The following is a 20,553-nucleotide window of genomic DNA, read 5'->3' on the forward strand; positions in this document are numbered from 1 at the left end:
CCCAGGCTCATGTGATCCCTTTTTGCGACCTTCTGACAAGCAAAATCAATGGGGAAGCCAGATTCACTTTACAACCGTGTGACTAATTCAAGAACTGCAGTGAGTCACTTAACAGATGTCGCAAGGAAGGTCATAAAATGGGGCAAAACTCACTTAACAAATGTCTTGCTTAGCAACATACATTTTGGGCTCAGTTGTGGTCGTAAGTCGAGGACTACCTGAATTGGCATTTCTTGTTCATAGGCCTCTGTAGTAATAGACTCTTTTTGTGTTTTTAGTTACGTGTTTCCCTGAAAATAAGACCCTGTCTTATATTTTTTGAACCCTGAAATAAGCGCTTGTCCTTATTTTGGGGAAGGTCTTATTATTTTGGGGCACCTGGAGCAAGATGGGGCTCCTCTTGCCATCTTACCTGATTTCCAGCTCTGCGTTTAAATATTTTTGGGGAGGGCTTATTTTAGCGCATGCACTCAAAAGCCCGATTGGGCTTATTATCAGGGATGTCTTATTTGTCTTCAGTTGTGTGCTTACCTCTTTTTTCAGAACATAAAATTGATTTTATGAAGGGTTTCCAGTAGTTACTGTTGGATAATTCTTCAAATATCCATTGGTTTAGATCAGGGGTGAAATGCTCCTGGTTCGGACCAGATCGCCCGATCCGGTAGCAATGGTGGCGGGTGGTTCGGAGAACTGGTAGGAAAAATCCCTGCCCCCCCCCATGCCTAGCTCAGCCGTGCAATCATCAGAGGCTCTTTTTTTTATTATTTTAAAAAACATTATTCCTACAACCTCTTCGGCCTAAAAATGCTTTTAAAAGTAAAAAAAAAAAAGCCTCTGATGATCGCGCGGCTCAACTGGGATCGTCAGAGCTTTTAAAAGCATTTTTTTTACAACCTCTTCGGCCGAAGACGTGGTAGAAAAAATGGTTTTAAAAGTTAAAAAAAAAAAAAGTTGGCCACACCCACTCAGTCACATTACCCCCCCTCCCCACCAAGCCACGCCCAAAGAACCGGTAGTAACAAATTTTACATTTCACCACTGGTTTAGATCCATAAATTGTATTGTATCATAAACTTTGAACATTGCCCGTTCTTATTTTCACCTAACAACCTTCTTGCTCTCTCCATATTAACTGCTATTACTACACTTTGTTTCTAGCTTGTTGTTATGGACCTTCTATCATATTACTTTCTAGCTTGTTGTTATGGACCTTCTATCATATTACTGTGCTTTGAACAGATTTGTCTTTCTTTCTTTGCTTGTCAGCTCGTTGCCCAATTTCCTGAAAGTTCCTTTTCTTGGCTCTGCATGTTTTATGAAGGCTTTCCTGAATAAAGGCTTATGATGAAAGTGTGTTAAGCTGGATACAAAGGTTACCCAAAGTGCAAGACCAGCACATGAATCAGCTTTTAATGTATTAGGAATCGGCTGTAAAAATGAGATATTAATATATGTAATCAGGGAGGAGTACTCTTACAATCCAGAATATTGAAATGGGAAAATATATATATATAGGTGCTCTCAGTATCTAAATGCGGTTTTAGGAATGAAGATAAGGTTCCTACATTAAGCATGGAAAGAGTTTGTATTTCTGGTAGACTGCCTAGCACCCTACTATCTGACTTTAAAAAATTATTCTTACTATTACTGAGCTGTGGTGACACAGTGGTTAGAATGCTATTGCAGGCTAATTCAACTCACTGAATTAGGAGTTCGATCCTGACCAGTTCAAGGTTGACACACTCTTCCATACTTCCGAAGTTAGTAAAATGAAGGCCCACCAAGTAGAACAGCGCGGAGGTTGGGTATGTGATCAGCTGTGGCGCGCGATTTTTTTTTTTTACTTTTAACAGTAAAATAAAAGGCTCTGACGATCGCGCGGCTCAGCTGGGATCATCAGAACTTTTTTTAACCTTTTAAAAGCATTTTTTAAAAGAAGCGGCAACCGGGCCACCGGGCGATTGGGTGGGCATGGGCGGGGGGGGAGGGCAGAGATATTTGCTACCTGTTCTCCAAACCACCTGCCACCATTGCTACCAGATCAGCTGATCCCGTCCGAACCGGGAGCATTTCACCCCTGATATTGTACTTTAAAAGAAACCTTGCCTGCATTTACTGATTCATAGGATTTGCCTATTGTATGCTAAAAAGGTCATTAGCAAAGCTTCAGCAAAGTACAGTTTATTCTGGTGTATCCAAATACCAAACTCTTTCTGGGAATACTCCGACTGGATGAATTGAATTGGAAGATTGTTTTAGATGCTCTAGGGAAACTTTATCGCCGGTTATCAGCATACCGATGAGTCCAGCACACTTGAGTGACCAAGAGAAAAAAAAGCATAAACTCCTTAAGATTCAGACACAACAGATTCAATTCATTCTCCTCCAGCATTTCACCCACTTCACAACTTGCAGCACAGAAGATGATTTCACTCATCTGGATTGAATGCAGCATTTGTTTGTTCTGCTGCAGTGATTGTGTTGTCCAAAAGTTAAGATCTTTCCCCAAAATACAGCAAATGTAACAGAAGAGGAGGAGTGCCCCAATGGTTGGTGTCATTAATATAACTGGTACCAGGCCGGGGCGGGGGGGAGAATAATTTTTATTATCCTCACTTATCTGGTTTTGACTTATATTTTAAAAGAGAAAGAATACCTGAGAAATTTTCTTGGCAAAATTCAATACTATTACGCTTGTTTAATGGTGAGATGGCCAAGAGGAACATGTGAATATCCTCTGTTTCATTGCAAATAATCTCTCTAGCAGGCTACCGGTTTCCTGGTCCTCGTTGCTCCTCCATTAGTAATGCTATTGTCACTGCAAACTGGCAGTCTTGCCCTTGAAGAATTGTTGGGGATTTTGTTCTCCATGTTCCATCCTGTATCCTTCAGTTGCAAATTAAGTAAAGAATTTTAAAAGACTGGTTCTGTGCTGCTATAACTATAATTGTTCTGCCCCAGCTACGGACCCCAAAGAACACAGCGCACACAAAGTTTGTACAAAACTTAAATTTACTAAAATAACTCAGTTTTTTCCAAACATAGGCTGTTAATAAACTTCCTTAACAGCCTACAAGAAAACAAAGATAAAGTAATCACAATCTTACTAAGATTGGCAGAAAGCCCAGAAGCAATTTGCAGAGAATCCAGACGCGGAGGAGAATGAACTAAAATTGTTCCCTACAATTTGCTTCAGTTGGCGTTCCTCCTTAAATAGGCTAAGGGAGTGGCCAATTAGCCCCAAGCCTTATTCTCGAGGAGACCTCCTCCTGAGGAGCCACTCCTGCCTTTTGGCAGCTCTGCACGCCTGTGCATCGAGAAGAGGCTCCCCCTCTTCATCCTCTTCACTTAAAGTAGTTTCTGGAGGTTCTGAAGGCCCTGGCTGAATCCATGCCTCTGGCACCACATCTTCTCCAGCCCCCTCATTATCTGACTCGGGTGCCAGCTGCACAGGCTGCTGGCGCAGCACCACACCAGCCTCCTCGCTGTCAGAATCAGCTACAATCCACACAGGCCGCTGACGGGCCACAACACTAATAGTCTTGATATAGCATTTATCTTCTATGTCTCAATCTATTATTACTGGTCAATGGATGAGCATCTCGGGTGCATGAATCTAATTTTCCAATACTTGCTTGAAGAGGGAAGTCAATGGCAGCGGCTGATATTTTTGTTCTGACTTCACCTGTTATTATTGGAGTGTGGCCATTGCCAGACCATCGAAAGGCAAACTGTTTATTAACCAAGAAAAAGCAGTGCACCTCACCTGCAGTCTCCATCTCCAACTGGGCATGATGGTCCATCACCCCTAGAGGATACCAGATCAGGAAGACCATTTTGACATAACAGAGTACGTAAAAGAAGCATCATGTTTCATGTCTACCAGCAACCAACCTTCTTGTTTTTATTTTTGTCTAGAGCGAGATATTCATCAGTGGCACCTTCAGATAGAGTCAAAGTTTGATGTTGTCAGCAAAAAGCCAATTGCTGGATTTGTGGCTGTGGACATTCCTGAGTTGAAGATCCAGCAGGTGTTCACTGGGCAACTTCTTCCTGGAGAAGGCACTATTGCATTGCTCATAAATATCAGTAAGGTGAGCATCACATCGGTTGCATGTGGAGAGTTTTCTTCTGTGTGAAAATCAGTGCACCATATTGGTGCATACTGAAAACCATGTCAGCAAACACAATCTAGACAAACGTTAACTGATTTTATACCCCATTTTCGGCGTCATTTTAATCCTTCTGTTGAATTTAAAGTATTAGTTGAGAAAGAACTAGGACTTTTCCAGGTTGTAAGCTCTTGCTTCTGTGGTTGCCTGGGAAAATATAGTTTGACCTAGAATCTAGATCAGGGGTGTCAAACTCAAAGCCCGGGGCCGGATCCGGCCCACAAGGTACTTAGATCTGGCCCATGGGGCCACCCAAAATCAGCAAAGGACCGGCCCACGCTGCCTCTGCTAGTGAAAACAGAGCTCGGGAGGGCTCTCCTGAGCTCCGTTTTCTCTGGCAGAGGGTTGCAGAAGGCCGTCACAGCCAAAAACAGAGCTCGGGAGCTTGTTTTGGCTGGCAGAGCACTCAGGCCACCACTGGTGCCCCTGACACGAGTGATATTGAGCTAGCCATGCTCACTCTGCCCCCCCCCCCAAGCTCAAACACAACCCTGATACAGCGCTGATACAGTGCTGCTGGCTGGGGGATTCTGGGAGTTGAAGTCCACCCATCTTCAAGCTACCAAGGTTGAGAAACACCGCACTACAGCATTCTGATCATTACTGAGCCACAGTGGCGCAGTGGTTAGAATGCAGTACTGCAGGCTACTTCTGTTGACTGCCGGCTGCCTGCAATTTGGCAGTTCAAATCTCACCAGGCTCAAAGTTGACTTAGCCTTCCATCCTTCTGAGATGGGTCAAATGAGGAGCCAGATTGTTGGGGGCAATATGCTGACTCTGTAAACCGCTTAGAGAGGGCTGTAAAGCATTGTAAAGTGGTATATAAGTCTTAAGTGCTATTGCTATTGCTATTACTGGATCAAGACAGGATCTCTCTCTCTCTCTCGACCTTGTATCCTGATTTTAGCTTTCTACCCTCCCAAAAGGAGGGCATGAAAAAAAGATGAAGCAACAGAATATACTGCAGCTGGAATGGATCTACTTTGTGGTTCTTCCAGGCTCCTCTTATGCCCACAGGCCAACCAGGAAAATAAACCACATAAAGCCCCCTCCATTTGAACCATACGTGGCTTTGTATTACTTAATATGATGTCTTTAGTCACAATTTAATCTACAGTTTAACTGTCAGACAAGCCTTCATGGAGTCTTGCAGAATAGGACAAACCAATTTGCTTCAGAAGTTCCATTTAAGAGAACAGATTTAAAACCATTTGGCAGCCTTAGCAGATAAGTCCTATGATTATAATAACACATTTGTTGTTCCATTATAATAACACATTTGTTGCTTAGCAGTCCCATTTTCCCTGATCCTTTGCATGCTCTTGTGATGAAGCACTCAGAAATGAAATTTATATAGCATAGAAAACCTGTACCTGCAGTTGATGTTGCTCTGTGGATTTGACGTATTAAATCACAGAACACATATTTTTTTTAAAAAAGCAACTACAATTTATTCCTGGGAAGAGTGCCAAAGACAAGGTTGCTCAAACGATTTGAGGCCCTCCAAAATGGTATAAATTTTTCTCTCTCCCCCTCACTTCTTACCCAAGTTAAATATATTTGGTGTTTTCCAGCAAAGGAGTAGCAAATGGATGAATGAGGATGTGACATCACTAACAGCCAATGGCTGTGCTTCTATGCCATTCTCTATTTTATGCTGCAGAATGAAAGAGGCATATTAGTAATGCTTTATGCTCTCTGCTAAGAATTCATGTACCCTTGCATGCTTCCTGCTTGATGTAATCCCAGATAATGAAAGGTAAAACATTAGTGGCTTTACGATGTAATGCCTTGGTAATAGACACAACAAACTGGATTGTTTAAATGTTTCTTCTCTAGTTGTTGTATGGGAAATATCCAGACTATTGACTATTCACATGTTTGACATCTATTCATTTAAAATGTTCAGGCATATCTCATAACTTTTTCAGGGTTAAAATTTTGCATCAGGATTTACTTTACATACAAGAGGCAAACGCTTCTGCCTAAAACAAACAACTGTATTAAAAAAAATAGTGTTCACTGTTAAATGTTATACTTAGAAAAAGGAGTGGCGTTGATCCATAGATAGACAAAAGTTATGCTACCTAAGGATTTTGATGTAACCTGATCTATCGGAAGGGCACTAGGTTAAGGGAATGCTACAGTAATTGTGAACAGAGTTGGGTGAGTCACCTGGGAACTTGTACACAGGTTTTATCAAAAAAAAAAATATATAGCATGTCAGGATGGAAACCTATAATGAACTTCGCATATGAAAAGTTGCAAGATGATTTGCTGTGACAGCTGGTTGGGACTTCTAATAGAATGAGTTGCATGATATCCCAGGGTCCAACAACAATAATCTTGTGTAGTGCTGTGAGGACCTCAGACAGTGTGTAGTCCAGGAGTTAACAGTGTAGTGCAGGGGTGTCAAACTTGATTTCATTGAGGACCGCATCAGGGTTGTGTCTGGCCTTGGGGGCAGGGTGGGCATGGCCAGAGTGGGCATGGCCAGCTTGATGTCACTCGTGTTGGAGGCGTCTGTGGTGACCCTAGCGCTCTGCCAGTGAAAGCGGGTTCCAGAGTTCCATTTTCAACTGCAACGGCCTCCTGTTGCCCTCTGGCCAATGAAAATAGAGCCAGGGATGGCCGCATGTGGCCCTCCCAGGCTCCATTTTCGCTGGCAGAGGCACCACGGGGAGGTCCTTTGCTGTTTCTAGGGCTGCCCTGTGGGCCAGATCTGAGTACCCTGCAGGCCGGATCCAGTCTCCGGGCCTTGAGTTTGACATCCCTGGTATAGTGGTTGTAGTACCCTTATACTTTCTAAGGACACCCAAATTAAAATGATTTTTTTATATAGTATTTTAATTATTTTTAATGGTTAAAATCTTATAAAATAAATACACATGAGATGTTGGATTTGGAGGATATTTTGTTTTTAATGAGGCACTCATGCCTTTGCTTATGGTATTTAGCTTTTATTATTATTATTACAGCAAATATGGGTTGGGCTGAGAGAGAATAACTGGTCCAAAGTCACCCGGCCAGCTTTGATGCCTAAAGGAGGCCTAGAATTTGCAGTCTCCTGCTTTCTAGACTGGCATCTTACCTAATACCAACCTATCCCTATCATATTCCTCCTCCAAATTCTCTGAACCCTACGTCATCATTCTAAAATTACTTCAGATGGCAACTTGTGAGGCAGGATAGAGTAGCCGAGGAAGAAAAGCATGTATGATGTTTTGGTACATTCTTCTTTGATGCTAATATACATTTCCAGATTCTCAGCATGGAGCTTATTATTCATAATGCCAGGTGATCAAAAGAGAGACAATTAAGCTGGGCTTAAATGCTATTACAGTACTTGAAAAGGAACTTACTCCCTGAGACTAAAGTCTAGCTCAGGTTTAAGAGTTGCTGGAAGAAAGATAAAAGCTATAAGCTTTTTTTCCACATCTCCCACTGGACCCTATATCAGTTTATTTGTTTCTGTTGCCTTTAGCAGCAGGAAGTCAACAATTGGTTCTTAGTCAATCACTTGCTAGCAGACAATAGTTTATGACTGATCCTAATGGAACCTACAGAGATTTTTCACCCCAGGCCAGCTGGCTGCACTGATCACCTAGTTCAAGGGTGTCAAACTCAAGGTCCATGGGCTACATCTGGCCCGTGGGGTGCTTAGATCTGGCCTCTGGAAACAGCGGACCGGCCTGTGGTGCCTCTGCCAGTGAAAACGGAGCTCATGAGGGCTGCATGCGGCCCTCACAAGCTCCATATTTGGCTGAGACTGCCTCCTGCAGCCCTTTGCCAGTGAAAACGGAGCTCGTGAGGGCCGTGCGCGGTCTTCACAGGCTCCCTTTTTGCTGGCAGAGGGCTGCAGGAGGCCATTGCAGCTGAAAACAGAGCCCGGGAGGGCTGTGTGCGCCCCTTATGAGCTCTGTTTTCGCTGGCAGAGTGCTAGCAAAACAAACTACTAGCAAAAGTGGCATTTGATCACACAAGTGACATCGAGCTGGCCACGCCCCCCATCCCCCCAAGGTCAAACACAACCCTGATGCGGCCCTCAATCAAATCAAGTTTGACACTCCTGACCTAGTTCAAGGCAACCATTCTTGGGCAATATTTTGTTGCTGGGGAATGGCACCAACTATACCCACATCTGATTATTTATTTTAAGGAATGCAGGAAACAGTTATTAAGTGTTGTTAGAATGACCCAGTACTGTACATATACGCTGATGTTGAATTTCTTCCTTTGTCTCACAAATCTTTTTTTTTAAATTGGTTTAATGGTGCTAATAACTTTGTAACTATTAGAATGTTTGAAATAGGTTCTGAATTCTACGGTGAATATTCTCTGCCTTGTAAAGATAATATCTGTTTTGTATATTGACTTGGATTTCATTTTCCTAAACTGAAATAAATAATGGTCACTGATCATGTAAGATTTTGAGGAAATTTTGAATTGAGCATGCATTTTAGATGATGGTCTTGTACCTTTGGTTTTTTATATGTAATATTTAAATTGACATAAAGTAATAACTCTTTAGTATATAAATTCTGACTAAAATGGAATTCTTATATCACTAATATCTATTGCAGATAATTGGGTCGTCTGGAAGGGTTGCTTTGTCATATTGTTAGCTCTTAGTCCATCATTCAAGGAATATTTAAGGATGTTGTTTGTTCAAGGAACAGTTCTCTATGAGTTAAATGAAGTTCTGTTTAGGTTTTCATCATAACATATTTCTTTCTTTACCTGGTGTGGGTTTATAAAGAGTGTGCCAGTGGAACTTTGGTGGCCATCTGGACATGGAAATCAGCCTGGATACAACATGACAGCAATGTTCATTATGCAGGAAGAATACAAGATCATAAAACATTGGAAGGTATGTGAGATCTTCTACTTAGCAATAGGTATGACATACAATTGTCTCTTTCATAGCCTTTGTGACTGGATTCATAGATTGTACTATATTAATAGTCAAAGAATCACTACATCTTGCAAGATTTTGGCACGTGTAATGTTGAAATGGATGGGTGGAGCCTGAACTGTACCCTCCTCAATTATACACACATTAACATATTGTCCAGTGTTGCTTAAATATTCGTGTCTGTTTTAATATTTTCATTTTGCAACCTACCTGTGTTAAGGATAAGGTTGTGAATTAATGGCTACATTTGATCTTAGATTCCCCGTCTGTCCATCAATATCAGCAGAGTCCCTGAAAGGAAATAGATTTCCTTTTCTCGTGAAATATCTGATATTTTGGATGGTACTGGAAATTCATCACTTTGTTTCTTGCAGGACATTTGATCAGGCCAATAACTTGATCAGTGAGAAAATCAGGCAGGTTTCTTGAATGCCTCTGTGGACCATAAAGAAATGGTGGAATACTGCATATAACAGAAAAACAGAGTTGGAAGGGACCTTGGAGGTCTTCTAGTCCAATTCCCTGCTCAGGCAGGAAACCCTATACCACTTCAGACAAATGGTTGTCCAATCTCTTCTTAAAAACTTCCTGTGTTGGAGCATACACAATTGCTGGAGGAAAGTTGTTCAACTGATTAATTGTTCTATCAGGAAAATTCTTCTTAGTTCTAAGTTGCTTCTCTCCTTGATTGGTTTCCATCAATTGCTTCTTGACCTGCCTTCAGTTGCTTTGGAGAATATGTGGCAGCTCCTGAGATATCGGAACATTGCTATCAGGTCACCCCTAGTCCTTCTTTTCATCCAACTAGACACCAGGTTACCCACTAAGAATGTGGTCTTTGAAAACATTGCATTCAACTACTGGAATATCTCTAGAAATGGCCCCATGATATTATTTTTTACATTTAATGTTCTTTGGTGTTATTTATTGCCACTTTGTGCAATAATATTAATGGAAAGGCAAAGACAGATGATTAAAAATATTATAAAATGATTGTTTCACTATTGCTGTTGTGATTGGCAGCATCTTGTTATCATGGAGTGATTTATTTCTACAATACCTGTTAAAGAAGTAATACTTTTGTTACTATGTGTGTGTTTGGGTCTTTATTCTTGAATGGTTATACTTCGGGGATGGATCGTAGCTGTAGGGAACAGTCTCCCCCAAATTATCTTGTCTTTTCAAGCCATTGCTCTCCTAATATTTTTGACTGCCATTCTCATCACACACAGCCAGTGGCTATGCTGGCTGGGAATTATGGGAATGGTAGATCAACCCATCTGGAAGGAAAAGGCTCTTGCAGAAGGCTGTAATTTAGAAAGTCACTGTATAATGAATTGGGATAATCTCAAATTTACCCAGCTGCTCCTTTAAAGTTGCCAACAAAAACTTTAGGTTCCTTTTTCCATAGCAGAACTGTTTTTTTTTTTCTTGAACTGTAATTTGAATCAGAAGTAGTGGCTGGAGAAAAAAATTTGTGATCCTTTTAAATCTGTCCTAGGATTTCTGTAGTTTCTCTGTGAATGCAGTCTGATTGTAATAAATACGTTGTTTAGTTGATTCATTAAATTACCCTGAATTTACATTACATTACCCCATATTACCCTGTAAGCAAACTGCATAGATGTTCATAGAAAAAACATATTTTCTTTGTTGAAAAAGAATCAGCAGATTCAAGCAGAAATCTTAGAATTTTCCGGCAGTGTGTAGTTTTAGGTTCCATTTCCAACTGATTCCAATTTAATCCAACCTCATATCTTTCTTATTTCAGGTTGCATTATATTTCACATGGTGGTTTTGAGGAGGAGAATATTCAAATCATACATCTTAAAGCTAAAGAGTTTTCTCAAGTATGTCCAAATTTTCATTTTTCCCAGGTTTATTTTCGGACAGTAGAACTGATAGAGGAACCTATTCCTGATTCGCCCGGTTTGAGTTTTTATTTCCAAATAAATGGACTGCCCATTTTTATGAAAGGCTCCAACTGGATTCCGGCTGATTCTTTTACTGACAAAGTGAACTCTAAAATGTGAGTTTGAACAAATGTTTTTTAGATGTTCGCTATAGGAAATTTGTCTATAGAGGCATCTACTTGATTGAAGGTTGGAGAATGTTGGAACAGTTTTGAAACAGTTGTGTGGAAATGTTAATATTTCTTTCTAATAGAAGATAAGTAATTCTGGCATTCTAGAAATAAGATATATTACAGAGTTCTTAAAGGGAAAGGAACACATTAAAACAAAAGATCTTTTGAAAGTTCTGGCAATCAGTGGGTGATTTCCCCCCCCCTTTTTTTTTCATGCTACTGTTTCTTTGAAAGAAGAATGAAAATAGCAGCTTGCAAAGATTAATTTCATTTCTAGATGGCAACATCCAGAAAATATGTCCGTGGAGATCCTGAGTCATTCAGAATCTGGTCATGGTTGTCCCATGCTTTTTCAAAAGGCAACTTTGAAGACATTTCACTTCTCATCCAAGAAACTTCTTCAGTTCTTCAGTTTTTCAGTTCAGAACTGAAGAAGCTTCTTGGATGACAAGCGAAACATCTTCAAAGAAAAACAAAGTCCAGTTGCCTTTTGAAAATGTTAAATTAGTAGCATCTTTGGGACAACCCAGAAAATATGATAGCCAAGTATCTTTCCTTCAGTTCCGTGCTGCTCAGGGAATAATTCAGTGCCCAAATATAAAGAGCAAAATTCACCAGTGAATTATGTGCATGCTTTCAAATGAAATATTTGCTACTTCCTTATGTTTTTCTACAGGTAGATTTGCTGCTTAGTAAGATTGAACTCTTGCTTTTTCTTGATAGGTTACGGCTCTTATTGCAGTCAACAGTTGATGCCAATATGAATATACTTCGAGTTTGGGGAGGAGGCCTATATGAGCAAGATGAATTCTATGAGATCTGTGATGAACTAGGAATCATGGTAAATCCCCCAAACCACTATTCGGTAGCAGCAACTGACTTCAAATGTAGTAGCCCAAATATTATTTTCTAAATTAAGCATAGCCTTTGGCTGCACAATAGTTGCCCATTCCTGTAGTAAAATCACAGGTAACAGCTTAAGCCAGGAGATGGAAGGTGAATTCTACTGGAACAGATCTAAAATTTAGCACTGTGTATCTAATGCACCAGTGTGGGCATGTTTAGCCAGATTAATCAGTTTGTGAATATGCTGAAGAAACAGAAACCCCTGGTTCTTTTAGTTTACTGAATCTATGCTCATGTGGGAAAGATTGCACACTTCAACAATTCATATGTCTCCCTGGTCTGGAAAATGCAAAAGAAATAAAACCAAAAGTAACTGAGTAGAAAAATGCAGAAGTAGGAGAATGAGAAGCATGAGGAACTGTTCATGTTTCCTGTTTAGTTTTGGTCTTCTTGGTATCTAAAATATGTGTGGTTTCTAATGTGTATTATTATTAAATGCTCACTGTGATGGTTCTTTTTGACTTTTGAGATATATTAATAGCAATATCAATAGCACTTAGACTTATATACTGCTTCACAGTGCTTTATAGCCCTCTTGTTGCTTTGCCCCCAACAATCTGGGTCCTCATTTTACCGACCTTGGAAGGATGAAAGGCTGAGTCAACTTTGAGCTTGGTGAGACTTGAACTGCCAAATTAAGTTAAGACCAATAGAAGAGAGTATATATAACTCAGGGTTCACTTATGAAATCTTTGTTGCTCTCTGAGCTTGGTTGTTTGCTTGCAAATGTTTTGCAAGGTAGGTAACACCTTCAACAAGTCTGGTAGCAAAACATCTGCAATTAAAAAACCAAGCTCAGAGAGCTCCAAGGATTCCACAGGTATGTTGAAGTCCAAATGCTGTAAAATATAATTTACGCATCAAAAGATAATTGAAAGCTTTAGACTATTTTGAAATTTCTTATTTTAGAAAGCAAATAATACTTTTTCTTTAAAAAAAGCCTACACAGAGTTCTGGCTTGACACCAAACTCAGAAAGTTTAAACCCCCCCTCTTTTTTTTTTTAAAAAAAGAAGGGTATATCTATATCTACATACATGCACATATATGTAGAAGTATGATTAGGAGAAAGACACCTGCTTGAAACTGCAGATAAATCGTATCTCTGAAATCTTGAGTTATAGCCTATAAGTTCATTTCTTTAGATTTTATAGTCAGGTGAAATTTCAGCTCCCACCTTGGGCTCTTTGGATCACATCCAAATACCATTATTCTTCTTGCTCTCCCCTTCCTCTAACTCTTCCCTCTAGCAAGTTTGAACCTGGTGCAACAAGTGTACAGTTTATCTTAAAGAATTTAGAGCCTGTTTTGAGTGTCACCTGTCCTTCTCTTTCCGTGCAGAATCCATACTTGATTACTTGACGCTTCTGTTATTTCAAAATATTATCTGTGTGTGTATCTTGTGGGGATAACTATTTTTGCTGTTTCTATAATAAAAAAAACTTTGTTTTATGAGGAACAATCATTCCAAAGAGGGAATACTGGGACAGGTATTCACAAGCTTTTGCCTGTTTTCTGAATGTGTGGCTTCCATAGAAAGTAAGCCTCAATCCAAGGTTTTGTAAACTTTGTTTATTCCAAATGTGTTGAGTTTCAATTCCCACAAACATGGAAGAAATCTGGGAGTTGTAGTTTCCATACATTTAGAGGACGTCAAATAGGGAATGGCTGCCTTAGGCATTTTTATTTATGTCATATTCTACCCAATTGCTTGTTGAGGAAACAAACCATGTTTCCTTTTTGTATTCAGGCTAAAGACTATGAGGGCTGTAGGATGTTTGACAACAATTAAGCCATCATTTTTTCATCATTACTTTATATTACTGTATGTAGCTTTTTCCACTTTATAATGCTAACGAATCCCCTTATTACCCCAATTTTGTTGGGCTACAACAAACCTTTATTGTATTTTTATTTTATCTTATATACTGCAAACCTGCAGTGCAAGCTTTATATTCAGAGGCATATTTTAAAGAAAATGTGACAGGAACCTAGCTTCAAATTTGGAGGAAGACAATATTTTTTTAAAAAATAACCATTAAGGTTAAGATTAACTCAATCTTTCTTGATTCAGTGCCCTCCAGATCTGTGAAATAAGTCTTCATAATCTCTAGTTAATATGCCCTTGATGGATGTTATGCTCCAATACTTTTTGTAAATAACATTTTGGAATCACTGATATAATATATGTTCTGCTTTTATAGAAAGACACCGGTTGTTTATTGAACATCAATTTTTCCCCCTTAATTTTCTAGATTTGGCAAGACTTTATGTTTGCGTGTGCCCTTTATCCAACCAACCAAGACTACTTAGACTCAGTAAGAACAGAAATTACTCAACAGGTATGGTATTCTTTAAATGGGGATGAAGGTTATGATAAACTATCACAAAAAAGTAAACATTCCTGTCAGTTGAAGGTTTATTGACAAGTCTATCTTGCTCCAAGTAGGCCAATTCTACTGTTAATTCCCTTCCTTCCCACAATGTGTGGAAGATGTTAATGGTGGATGCAATGTTATTAAGTCTGCTGAAGTAGGAAGTAACATTCTGTTCGTTGATTGGTTAAAGTAATGTTCGTTGATTGGTTAAGCCACCTGACAGCTGGCAATATAAGAGCTGTCAGGCAGAGTTCTAAGCAGTTTCAGTTATAGCTGTGGCAGTTAGCCCAGCTGTTGTTAATAAACGGTTAATTGCATGATCTTCGCATTGTCCATCGTCCTTGATCCAGCCAATACATTTCAGTGGATATGCAAACTTTCTATCTAACATGGTTAACTGTCCACTTGGCAAGCTATGATATGAAGTTGAGTAACTGAAAGAGTAGAATAAAATTCTTTAAAACTCATTCACAGAGCAGTTATGTCAGAGGTAGATAACTCTTCTTCTGTGGTTGGATGCAGCCTGAAGTCTCTCCATCCTGTGTGTCACATCCTTAAAATTTCCATAAAGCTTCCATGGGAAATGGGGAATCCTTCCCAACCTAATTTCAACATGGAGCAAAAAGGTGTGTTATGGCCAGTGGTGAAATCTAAAATTTGTTACTACCGGTTCTGTGGGTGTGGCTTGGTGGTGGTGGGGGGGTTGTAATGTGACTGGGTGGACGTGGCCAATTTTTTTTTTTTTTTTTACTTTTAAAACCGTTTTTTCTACAACCTCTTCGGCGAAGAGATTGTAAAAAAATGCTTTCAAAAGGCTCTGACGATCCAAGCTGAGTTGCCTGATCAGCAGAGGCTTTTTTAAAATTTAATATAAATTTAATTAATCAAATTAAATTAAATTAAATTTAAAAGAAAAAAAACCCCTTTTTTTCTTTTAAAAGCCTTTGACGATCCCAGCTGAGCTGCGCAATCATCAGAGGCTTTTTTTTTTACTTTTAAAAGCATTTTTTCGGCCGAAGAGGTTGTAGAAAAAAATGCTTTTAAAAGTAAAAAAAAGAGCCTCTGATAATTGCACGACTCAACTGGGCATGTGGGCGGGGGGGCGCAGGAATTTTTGCTACCGGTTCTCCGAACCACCCGCCGCCATCGCTACCGGATCAGGCGATCCGGTCTGAACCGGGAGCATTTCACCCCTGATATAAACTATTCACTGTATTGGACTGCAAACTACATTCCTGTTTGAGTTCTGTTCTGATCCTGATCCTTATCATGGTTCTGATAACCACAGTAAAATTTCTTTGAAATCCCTGGATGATTTTCAGGCAAAGTTTATCATAAGCAAGTCTCAGTTGCTTTTTGCCTCTCTGGCTTAAATAAACAATGTCTTTTTTGTGTTCAGCTGAGAAAGATTCTCCTCTGAGTGTCTGAGTTTGAGAAACCCTCTTTAAACTATTCTGATCCCTCTAAAACACACACACACACACACACACACACACACACACACACAAGGAAAGCAGTGTTTTATTGCTGGCTGCAGATTATATAATTGATATTCATGGCCCCAATGCCTCTACACATATTTGGCTCAGATAATTTGCCTTGGTGGAAGAAGATATGACTCGATTAATCCTTTAACAGGGAGTGACTTTGGAAATTTCCATTCTGTTGATAAAAGCTTCACAACATTAAATACTCTGTTTATTTATTTATTTATTTATTTATCAGAGATAAGCCTAGCTAGCAGATTCAATAGAAGTAATTGGACTTTTGTCTTGTAGATAGGCTGGCCCAGTCTTAATGTGCGCCAAATATCTGCTGGGGGCAGCAAGCTGCAGGGAGCTGCTTTGTCTTTAAAAAAATGTTTCTCCTTATCTCATCCAGGGAAATATAATATTCTGCCTTTTTAATATTTCCTAGAATATTTCATTCTTCTAGGAGAGGGGTGGGTGCTAACTTTCTACAACTGGAAGTTACAATCTTGGTGCATCTGAAAGAAGCCAGTCTTCGAAGTATTACTTTTGTTTTGTTTGACTTGAGGCTTTTTCATACAAATGCTTCTGATATAAATAATTTGCAATTTTGACGGACTTCCGGGTTGGCTCCGCAGCACCATTGACGGTCTTTTTAGACCGCCGCCCCGTGATTCCGTTGAGCCGTTCTGACAGCGTTAATCAGCTGTCAAACGGCTTGAAAATCTCCCCTTTGGGAAAAGAAGGGGAGGAGAGCAGGTGGGTGAGGGTAGAGCTCCCTGAAAACCCCTGGATTAATTCCAGGGGTTAGGAGGGTGAGAGCTCCCCTTTCAGCCCACTGAAGCTCCGGATCCGGGGGGACTCTGTTTTTTTTTTTTTTTTTTTTACAGAGCTAGGTGTTGCGTCCAATTTCTGCTGTCAAACAGAAGATTAAATGATTTCAAAAAAGCAGGCGGAACAGAAGCAGGAGGACAAGCTTTTTGCAAGTATAACACTTAACTCCGGGGATACAATGTTTCTAATTGGATTTTCTGAGCTGGAAGTTAAGATGGCGTTTCTTTGTTGCGATTTTAAAAGGGAAAGTTAGAAAAAGTTTTTGCTAACAGACTCGTGCTCAGAGACTGGCTTTAAGTTGCTGGAATAGATTTTGAAGAGCTGTTTGGGAAAAGATTGTTTATAAAGAAATTGCTGAATGCTGCTCAAAAGGATGGCTCTGACTTTATGATTTTATGGTTGTGGGAAGAAAGAAAATTTCTTTAAAATAAAATGGCTTCTAAGAAAGGAGATCTTGAAAGTGCTGGATGCTATTTGGAGGTGTCAGAAACGAAACAGTTGTCTGATTTACAGAGTTGTAAGGATTTTGATGCAGAACTTACAGAATTTATAAAAGAAGCCATGAATAATCATACTGCAGCTATAAGTAACCAAATAGCAATTCTTAAAGGGATAACAACAGAAATGACTGAGGAAATCAAAACAACTACGGAGCATGATGACAACTCAGGAGATATTGCAGCAGAGAGGGTGGAAGAATTTTCTCAAGAATTTTCGAGCTTACTCTCTGCTCTTTTCGGAAAAATTGATAGAATCCTTCAAAATTATGACTTGGTTTGGAAAAAAGTAGTAAATGACCAGACTTTCGAAGTTTCAGAAGATGAAGGAGACTTGTCAGTGGCATCTATACATTTAATAGAAAAGAAACAATTGAACTTTTCTTCACAAACTCTTGACAAACTTTGGTTTTACAGACGAAGGAATGAACTGATTTATATAAGCATGAAGAGGCGATTTGGGGGCTCTAAATCAGAGGAAACTTTTTTAAAAAGGGGACAATTTTTGCAGTTATATCAACCTCAAATTAAAATGAAAAACCTCCTCAAAATAGAAGTAGGAGGGATGCAGAAAGATTGGAAAAAATATAAAAAGAAAGCAAGAATGGAAGATTAACCTTTTCTTTTGGCTTTGTAGTTGTTCTACTCATGGTTAAAAATGATTATGTTGTAGGTATTATAACTACTGAGGGGGGAAAAAGTATAAAGTTAAATATTGATTTTTAAATATGATGTACTAATGGTTGATTATGTATTAATGGTTAATTATGTTGTTGATTATCTTTTAAATTTTAAAAATTGGAGGGAGGAATAATGAAGGGGGGAAATTTAGAAACTTAAAAAATGTAGAAATTTAATTAGTGAATATCTAAGGTTTATTTTTTGTTATGAGATTTCAAAATAAGAAACCAAGAATGGAAGATTATTATTATTTTTTTTTTGGCTTTGCAGTTGTTCTATTCATGGTTTAAATTGATTATGTTTTAGGTGTTATAACTACTGAGGGGGAAAAAGTATAAAGTTGAATATTGATTTTTAAATATGATGTATTAATGGTTGATTAATCTTTTTTGGTTTTCTAGTTAATGTACTAATGGTTAATTATAAAAATGTAGAAATTTAATTAGTGAATATCTAAGGTTTATTTTTTGTTATGAGATTTCAAAATATCTGAACTTTGAGAAAAGTAGGAGGGGGAAAAATGTTTTTAGGTTTGAATGTTTAAGATTTGTTAATGGTTTTAAAATTCTTAGAGTTATTGGATTACATGTTACTTTGTGTTTATATAAAGGGAGGTTGATGAAATTGTAAAAGGGGAGTTAAGGGGTCTTGGGAGTTATTAAATCTTGCAGTTAGCTAGTTTATTTTAGCGAATGTTTGGTGAAATCTATGCCCTGTTTTTGTTCTGGGAAGTCGGGGGTGGGGGGTGGTGAGGAGGGGTTGAAGATTGAGTTTACCAAATTGATTTTTTTTTCTTTTTTTCTGATGATAGTATGAATGATTGTTTATATTGTATACTTGTTTGATCAGAAAATAAAAACTTTTTTATTAAAAAAAAAATAATTTGCAATTTTATACAAATACTTTTTTTACTTGAAAGAACATTCTTTCCAGGTAAAGCGACTGAAATGTCACCCATCCATCATTTTATGGAGCGGAAATAATGAAAATGAAGTTGCACTTTCCACCAATTGGTTCTCCATTCCAAGTGCACAGATGAACCTTTATTTCAAAGATTATGTGACACTTTATGTCGATAATATCCGAGAAATTGTTTTTGCTGTAAGTACCGCTTTCCCCCCCTCTTATAGCTCTAAAAAGGGCTGACATTTAAGTTGGTTTTATGTTCTGACGAATTGTGACTTTCCTTCAGAGTTTGGAAATGAGTAGATTGTTTTGAATAATTTTGCAGGCAAATCCTTAACATTAAAGATGCACTAGATAAAATCTGGAAACATCTGTTTCCTTTGAGTTCTGATGTTCTCAAAATGCGCTGACAACGTTTTATGTTCTGCTTTCCCCTTACATTTGTGTTGGCTTTGTAAGATATGTATTAAAATGATTTCTTTTGTTGATTGCCTATTGTAGAAGGTTAGAAGAGTTTTGCTCGGGGGGGGGGGAAAGACTAATGTCCCAATTTGAATATCGGTTGTTTGCCTTGCTAAATATGTTTAAAAAGAGATCATAGAGTTTTTCTCAAAATTAAGAAAAACAACAATTACCTTTTACTTTGCATTTGGCTGATATACCTAGTCTTTCTCAGGGATTGTATATTTCCTTTTTTCATTTTGCAACTAAAGGTAGTCTGTTCAAATTGGGACATGGTTAACTTACTAATTAGAGGGACGCGGTGGCTCAGTGGCTAAGATGCTGAGCTTGTTGATCGAAAGGTCGGCAGTTCAGCGGTTCAAATCCCAGTGCCGATCCCATGTAGCTCCCTGGTTCTCCGAGGAGCTGAGGGAAATGAAGTACCGGAAAAGACGCCTAGGGAGCGGTTGGAGGGTTAGCCGATCTGAATCCAACCGGACACTGGTGAGGTCTCATATTAAGACCTACTTAGTGGCGATAAAAGCTGCAAAATCTGACTATTTTTCCATTCTTATTGCGTCAGCAGATAACCGCCCAGCCACCCTGTTTAGGGTGACCCGTTCCCTGCTTCATCTGGGAGTGAGGGAAGACCCCTTACAGGGGTAGAGCTGAGGACTTTGTGCAATATCTACATGACAAAATCGCTCAGATTCGGGAAGGATTGGACTCTGACTGGGTTGTTTCAGGCAGGGTGACTGAGGCGGGCCTTGAGAATGTTATCTGGGAGGAGTTTGATCTGGTGGCTCCTGAGGATGTGGACAGGATTCTGGGCAGGCTTAGCGCGGCCACATGTTTATTGGACCCGTGTCCCTCCTGGTTGGTGCTGGCCTCCCAGGAGGTTACACAAGGCTGGCTCCAGGGGATTATTAACGCTTCTTTGAGTGAGGGTTACTTCCCCATTGCCTTGAAGGAGGCGGTGGTGAGGCCCCTCCTTAAGAAGCCTTCCCTGGACCTGGCTGTATTAACGAATTATCGTCCAGTCTCCAACCTTCGCTTTGTGGCGAAGGTTGTTGAGAGTGTGGTGGTGCAACAGCTCCCCCGGTACCTGGAGGAAACGGTCTATCTAGATCCGTTCCAGTCGGGTTTCAGGCCTGGGTACAGCACGGAAACGGCATTGGTCGCGTTGATTGATGATCTCTGGAGGACGTGGGACAGGGGCTGTTCCTCTGTCCTGGTCCTATTAGATCTCTCAGCGGCTTTTGATACCAT

At 39.5% G+C, this 20,553-nt stretch overlaps 1 protein-coding gene across 1 annotated transcript in view; it reads left to right on the forward strand.

Annotated features, from left to right (window-relative positions):
* Window positions 1-20,553, forward strand: part of MANBA (mannosidase beta) — a 58,454-nt gene that overhangs the window by 17,742 nt on the left and 20,159 nt on the right. Inside the window, exons 6-11 of the mRNA XM_070948431.1 lie at window positions 3,919-4,094; window positions 8,932-9,042; window positions 10,965-11,116; window positions 11,897-12,014; window positions 14,334-14,420; window positions 18,871-19,038. Of these exons, the coding sequence (XP_070804532.1) occupies window positions 3,919-4,094; window positions 8,932-9,042; window positions 10,965-11,116; window positions 11,897-12,014; window positions 14,334-14,420; window positions 18,871-19,038 (812 nt within the window). The remainder of the gene's footprint in view (window positions 1-3,918; window positions 4,095-8,931; window positions 9,043-10,964; window positions 11,117-11,896; window positions 12,015-14,333; window positions 14,421-18,870; window positions 19,039-20,553) is intronic.

Source organism: Pituophis catenifer, unplaced genomic scaffold (genome assembly GCF_029215685.1).
Source record: "Pituophis catenifer annectens isolate HBS135680 unplaced genomic scaffold, rPitCat1.0.hap2 SCAF_8, whole genome shotgun sequence".
NCBI lineage: Eukaryota > Metazoa > Chordata > Lepidosauria > Squamata > Colubridae > Pituophis > Pituophis catenifer.